At 45.0% G+C, this 7,332-nt stretch overlaps 1 protein-coding gene across 1 annotated transcript; it reads left to right on the plus strand.

Moving 5' to 3' along the window:
- The first annotated feature begins 1,458 nt into the window (after positions 1 to 1,458).
- On the plus strand, positions 1,459 to 6,833 carry CTSV (cathepsin V). The gene is made up of 8 exons (XM_036261113.1): positions 1,459 to 1,545; positions 2,669 to 2,805; positions 3,091 to 3,213; positions 3,315 to 3,461; positions 3,639 to 3,863; positions 4,599 to 4,764; positions 5,644 to 5,755; positions 6,518 to 6,833. Exons 2-8 carry the CDS (start codon positions 2,680 to 2,682, stop codon positions 6,615 to 6,617), a joined length of 999 nt encoding a protein of 332 aa, XP_036117006.1. The 5' UTR covers positions 1,459 to 1,545; positions 2,669 to 2,679; the 3' UTR covers positions 6,618 to 6,833.
- The last annotated feature ends 499 nt before the right edge of the window (positions 6,834 to 7,332 follow it).

Raw genomic sequence — 7,332 nt, forward strand, 5'->3', positions numbered from 1 at the left:
TACTCTGACCTATAAAAGAAACCTCTGTAGCATCCACCGCAGAACAGTCGAACTTGCTGAATGGCTACCAACTTCTTTTTTCCTCTATTTCCCACCCAGGACAAATCAGAGAAATCCAAGTATTCTTCCCAAATCCATCACATAAGATGACCCATGTCCAGTTGTTCCTTTTACAGCCTCCTCATGATAACAGCCTTTAATCAAGGCTTACGGAAGCTTCCTTGTTGTTTCAGTATAAAGTTTTTCCTCATCCCGACTGTCTTTGAATTGTCTCCCTTGTTACAGCAACTTGTTTTCGTGTGGGTGGTCTTCATTTATTTCCACTTGTGTTGACTGTCATGATTTTTTTTTAGAGAAAAAATAACTCCAGCCATATGCAATACAATGTACTTGGTAACCACTTACAAACTTGCCGCTCCTTAGTAGTGTTTGAAAGGAAAGGAATTCTACTTCAAAGGACATGAAGTGAAATTTTTAATAATTGATTTTTTAAAATATTTATTTGATTGTGCTTCTGCAGTCTCTCAATTTAATTTTAACTAAGCGTTTACAAATCGACATGCACTGACTCCATTTTTGTGGGGGAAAAAAAAATTAAGATATGCCTAGAAAAGAGTTTCTACAATGGATATGTTTCTTAAATAATTAAAAAACACCGCCACCACCACTTTGGATGCTAAGGAAAACAATGATCCATAATGCAAAGAGTACGGAAGTAAAAGCACTGTCCGCCCTTCTCAATTGCTGTTCTTATTAAGCCAAATTCTTCTGTAAATACTCCTTTCTGTTGGGTTTGTTTTTGTTTTTGTTTTGTTTTTTTCAGAAAGGCTGGAGGGAAGAAGAATCCCTGCCAGGGGAAGACAGGACAGGAGAATTACAAAATGCCATGCTTTCTATGGAGACCCATCCAGTGTGTCCCCCTTCCCTTCCCTGCAGGGACCTGGGCCTCGACCATCGCGTCGGAGCCGTGGGCGCCGTCCTTCCCCTCAGATTCCTCCCAGCAGCTGCGGCCCCCGGGAACAGGGAGCGCGTCTGCCCGCGGCTCTGCCTCCTTGCAGCCCGCCCGCAGCTGGGGATAAACAGGAACCACTAGGCTAGGGTACGGTTCTCAGCGCTCCAGGGATTTTCACCAAAAACTCTGGGACCCAAGGACACACGGGATTACACTGAAAATCCACGTGGGGTGTCCCGTAAGCTTTTTCTTGGTAAACCACCCGCCAAGCACATGAATTCGGGGCAATCAGTTGATCCGGGTCCCGGGAGTGCGGGACGCCTCCTCCCGGCGCACCGCGATGGGAACGACTTCAGACGGGACGAGCTGGGCCACAGCCGCGTCACGCGCCGGGTGTCCGGCGCCAGAGGCCCCGCCCCGGGCCAGCTCAGCCAATCGCGGCACGTGCAGGCGTTGGGGGCGGGGCGGCCGGGCTGAAAACCTGGCCCTTAAAAGGCTGAGTCAGGAGCCGCCGGCCAGAACCGCGGGCCCGTCCACCTTTGAGAATTGTCGAGCGTCCGTGGAGCGTGGCTGCGCAGCTGTGGCCGCCACAGGTCAGTCCACGGCCACGAGCCGCGGCGCGTCGGGGACAGGCCAGGGAGGAGGGGCTCCCCCAGGGCCGCGGGCGAGAGGATGGGCGCGATCCCCCGGAACCGGAGCGCCCGCCTGGCCGGAGCTGCTGAGGCTGGCCCGGCGATGCCTCGAGCTCCGTCTCTAACCCTGCCGGCCCTGGGGTGCAGGGGGTAGGAGGAGGGTCAGGGAGCCCCGGGCGGCGCCGAGACCACCGGGTTCGAGGCCTGTGCAGGAGCGGTCAGCCTCGGGCGGGGCGGCGGGGCGCTGTTCCCAGCGCTGTGTCGATATCCTCTGGAAGCGGCGGGCGTGTGCGGGGCTGGGGCGGCACGCCCGCGTCCTGACCCCGCCGGCGACGTCGGCGTCACCTGGTCCAGGCCGGTGCTCTGAGCACCTGGAGAGCAGGGCCCGGGCAGTCCCGGGGGCCCGGGGGCCCTGAACTCCTAAGAGCCACGTGATCGCGTCTTCTGTTTACGGGAGGGACTGAGGGTGTTGGCTGCAGGGGTCAAGCAAAGGGACATCAGAGTGCTGGGTGCACAACTGCCCGTGTTTTCTAGGAAGGCCTTTCAGAAACGTTTCAAATTTAAGAAAGAGGTTTGAAGGCATGTCTTACCCTCTGCGGTACAACAGGCAAGAAGAAAGGTGTAAGGTGGACACCTAACTCCTGGAGATCCCTGTTCCTGCTTGGGATCAGACGTCCTGACTAATAAGACTTCCTGGGACACTTTGGTTCCTTGAGTAAATAACCTGGAGCAACAGTTTCCCAGTAGCTTTAAGATTCTGACCCATAAGGTACCCTGAAACCCTTATCAAAACCTAAATTCTCGTTGCACTATTACAGTGAAGTCTGTTTCAATTCCTATAGCACTTGTCAGCCTTTTTTTCATTTCGATGGCTGAATCATGTACCTCCACTATTTGGTAAGTCCGTGGCCTGGTTTTCTCCACCCACATCCTTAGCCTTCTTCCATAGAGCTTCCATAAATATTTTGGAAGGTAATTTAAATGTTTTTACCACACAATAGTGACTATAACATCTCAGAAGATAGTAATATGGCTTTTTAGAAGGATTGGTCTAATCAGATAACTCATTTTTTCCCCTTCCTAGGTTTTTGAAACATGAATCTTTCACTCCTCCTGGCTGTCCTTTGCTTGGGAATAGCCTCGGCTACTCCAAAATTTGATTCAAGTTTGGATTCACAGTGGTACCAGTGGAAGGCAACGCACAGTAGACTATATGGCATGGTTGGTAACTTCTGAAACTGCCCAGAGGGACTCCACAGAGAGGGGCCCTCGAGGTTAGGGATTTATAACCAGAGAGTAGCTTCTAGAGGTCAGTTTTACCAAGGCAGTGATTTAATGAAGGGCATTAGTGAGCACCAGATGGGTATACACCCCTGTGTTGGCACTTGGAGAAGCGAAAAGCCTTCCCTGGTCATGGTTTCTCTTCCTCTGTTGCAAATCCACTTGGTGAGGGTGGGTTGGGTTTTCAGTAGAAACAAAGACAATGCGGTATATGTTTGCCTCTAGAATGAAGAAGGGTGGAGGAGAGCAGTGTGGGAGAAGAACATGAAAATGATTAAACTGCACAATCAGGAATACAGCCAAAGGAAACATGGCTTCAGCATGACAATGAATGCCTTTGGCGACATGGTGAGTGTGGCGGGGGAGGCTTTGCTTTTTGCGTTTTTTCCTAAGTACTTTAGCAAAATAACCTCTTGCTTTTTCAACAGTTGCTTTACTTTTCCTTATAGACCAATGAAGAATTCAGGCAGGTGATGAACGGTTTTCAAAACCAGAGGCGCAGGGACGGGAAAGCGTTCCGAGAACCTCTCTTTGCTCAGGTTCCCTCGTCTGTGGATTGGAGAGACAAAGGCTATGTAACTCCTGTGAAGAATCAGGTATGACAGTACAATATTCAGATCTTTTATCTCCGGACAGCTAAAACAGAATGGCATCCCTGCTCTGGTCGACTGGAATAACATCCAGTTTGCTGGGGTTTTTTCAAAGAATGTTCAGGTATATGGGCTGTTGTCAGTCTATTTGTCTTATAAACTGATCACTTTTTTTATTTTCAGGGTCAGTGTGGTTCTTGCTGGGCTTTTAGTGCAACTGGTTCCCTTGAAGGACAGATGTTCCGGAAAACTGGCAAACTTGTTTCGCTGAGTGAGCAGAACCTGGTGGACTGCTCTCACTCTCAGGGCAACAACGGCTGCAATGGTGGCCTAATGGACAACGCCTTCCAGTATGTCAAGGACAACAAAGGCCTGGACTCGGAGGAATCCTACCCATATCTTGCAAGGGTAAATGGAGCTCTTTATTCTTGTTATTCCAGCTCTGCTTTTCAAATTGAACATTTTCAGAGATAGCAGACACCTTAGTCAGCATTCACATTTTATTTTATTTCTTTATTATTTTCATTCCTCACCTGAGGATATTTTTCTATTTATCATTAGATAGAGTGGGAGGAAGGGAGGGAGAGAGAGACAGAGAGAAATATCAATGTGAGAGAGACACATTGAGTGGTTGCCTCCCACACGACCCAACCAGGGCCGGAGACAAACCACAGCCGAGGTACATGCCCTTGACCAGAATCGAACCCCCGGCTCATTGGTCCGCCGGCCGATGCTCTAACTGCTGAGCAAAACCGACCAGGGCAGCATTCACATTTTAGATACAAACTGTCAGAATTGTCACTATAAATTATCAACCTTTGTACAGATCTCTGGCTAGGTGGTTAACTGTAGCTGTTTTTACTTCTATGTAACATAGAGAATATATACACTATTCTGCATATAATGTAGATTTCTCCATAGTGAAAATTTCTTAAGGACAGCTAGACCTAAGGGGTCTCACTGAAGAAACATCTGCTAATTTTTCAATTTCAAGACAACCAATAACATTTTGCTTCCTGGGCTGCTGAAAAAGGGTGCTGACTTAGAAATCATTAAGATGCAAAGTGCTGAGGTGTTGGAACTAATGTTCCCCAGGAAGGTGGATAGTAGTCATTAAATCTCTTTCCCATTTACCTTTAAAAGGAATCAAATACCTGCAACTATAGACCTGAGTATTCTGTTGCCAACGACACTGGCTTTGTGGACATCCCTCAGCGTGAGAAGTCCCTTATGAAGGCAGTGGCAACCGTGGGGCCCATCTCTGTTGCTATTGATGCAGGCCATTCATCCTTCCAGTTCTATAACGAAGGTAGTGTCTTCTTTCTTTATTTTTTTTTAATTTTATTGGTTTTAGAGAGAGAGGAAGGAAAAGGGAGAGAGAGATAGAAACATTGATGAGAGAGAACATCGATTGGCCACCTCCTGCATGCCCCCCACTGGGGATCGGGCCCACAACCTGGGCATGTGTCCTGACCAGGAATTGAACTGGCAACCTCTTGGTGCCTGGGTCGACGCTCAACCACTGAGCCACACTGGCCGGGTGGTATGTGTCTTTTTATTATAGAAATTTAGGTAGGCCAAATTGGAAAACACCACCAGGATTAACTTTTTGGTATGGAGTCCTGCTTTCCAGGACTTTAGAATTTTGAGTGTGTGCATTTAGCATGGCAATGTTTCCACTTCAGATATTTTCTCATGATGACAAACTGTTCATAAATATTTTTAAGTGGCTATGTAATAAATTCTGTAGATACAATCTAATTTACATAACTGTTCTCCGAGTGTTGGAACTTTTTTCCAAAAACTTCTTGCCATTGTAATTAGAACTATGAAGAGTCCTATAACACCAGGCTTCTTGGCATTCTAAGGGTAGGAAGGGTTGTGCTGATTAATATTAGTTAGATGAGTGCCTAAATCATATTAGTCTTGATAACTAGATCTTACTGGAAATCTTTCTTTTAGGTAGAAAATATATTGAATTTAGTTAAATTTTGTTGATTTCTAGTGAGATTTGATTTTTTACTTTTTATCAGCCATTACTATTTTTTTGCAAATATGTAAGTCTTATTTGGAATTTATGACATTACGCTGAATTTTGAGATGCCTCCCTTAACTGTGGTTGATAGGGTGGGTTCTTGTCACCTGTCACTTGGAGTTTCTTACCTCAACACTGAATTTACTCTCACAGGCATATATTATGAACCAAACTGCAGCAGCAAAGACCTGGATCACGGTGTTCTGGTGGTTGGCTATGGCTCTGAAGGAGGAGAATCAAATAAATATTGGATTGTCAAGAACAGGTACAAAACTCCAAAAGTTATCTTTGAAATTGAAAAGGGAATCCTTGTTTGGAATCAGTACTTGGTTTCAGGTCCAAATATGCTCAATTTTGAAATCACAGGAAGTCTTTCTCCCAATTAGAGTCTACACAGAAGTTCTGATGTTCAATTTTAAGATTCTGTAGCAACCTCATTCGTGTCATTATTATGTATTTGTAGCATTACATTTCAAAATTCTGAAAATTTTCTTAATTAAGAAACACTTTTGGCCCCAAGGATTTCAGATGAAAGATTTTTTTAACTGCAGAGTTGAAAGCTGGTTTCTTTTTTCTGTCTCTAACTGTTCAACAAGGTATAGTGAGCAGAATCATCTATCTCTGCTGACTCTTTGAGTCTAAAAGCTGCCCAAGAGTTCAGTAGCCTCCTTGCATCTTTCCTATCATTCATTTGATGCCCTGCCACTGCATTCTGGTTCCCGTCTCAGAGGCCTTGAGGTTATCAGGAGCTATTTTCACAGCTAAAGTTCTTCAACTGAGATGATGTGTAAGATATAGCCTGTGGCAACAGACTGCTACGTGGGAATCCCACTTCTGCCTCAATTTGCTATCTTAAGAAGTTAAAGTAAGAACCCAGGGGAATGAATAGACTTATAAATATATGTAACAGCACTTAGAATAGTGTCTGATACATGGTAAACACTATTTTAAGCATTAGCTACTCTCATTAATAAAGCTAATGTGTACTTGATTCTTTGTATAAATGGAAAACATGCTCTTCTTTCAGCTGGGGTTCAGGATGGGGCATGAATGGCTACGTAAAAATGGCCAGAGACCAGAGCAACCACTGCGGAATCGCCACAGCAGCCAGCTACCCCACTGTGTGAGCTGATGGACCGTGGTAACAAGCCTTGAAGACACACATCTGGAGGACTTTCATCTTTAAACTGATCAGACCCTTATTGTGTAAGATAAGAAACTTGAATCATTAAGGATCCAAGTTGTGACATGAATTCTGTGACATTTTTATAAGAGTAAAATGTTACCAGTAATTTAATTACTGTTATAAACAGCTTTATAATATTGAAGACTCATTACTTAATTCTAAGACTTTTGAATTTTCATTTTTTAAAAGGATATATAAGATTTTACCTTTTAAAATAAATTTTAATTCAATACGTAGAAGTGGAACTTCTTTCTGTTAATGCATTAACTTTTTGCATAGTCAAGAAATATGATTGGGCTATAAAGACATAACTAAATGTGCCAGTGGTGTATGGGAGAAAGATTCTGGTAGCCCTCTGGATCTTCTAGTTATAAATATGCAGGTTTTAACCCTGACCAGTTTGGCTCAGCAATTAGAGTGTCAGCCTGTGGACCACAGGGTTGCAGGTTCAATTTTTGGTCTAGGGCACATACCTGGGTTGTAGGATCGATCCCTGGCCCTGGTCAGGGTCATGCAGGAGGCAACCAATCGATGTGTCTCTCTCGTGTCAATGTTTCTCTCTCCCTCCCTTCCACTCTAAAAATCAATGGAAAAATATTCTCGGATGAGGATTAACAAAAAATAAATAAATAAACATGCAGATTTATGTCAGCTGC

The sequence above is a fragment of the Molossus molossus genome, unplaced genomic scaffold, assembly GCF_014108415.1.
Source record: "Molossus molossus isolate mMolMol1 unplaced genomic scaffold, mMolMol1.p scaffold_m16_p_14, whole genome shotgun sequence".
Classification (NCBI taxonomy): Eukaryota; Metazoa; Chordata; class Mammalia; order Chiroptera; family Molossidae; genus Molossus; species Molossus molossus.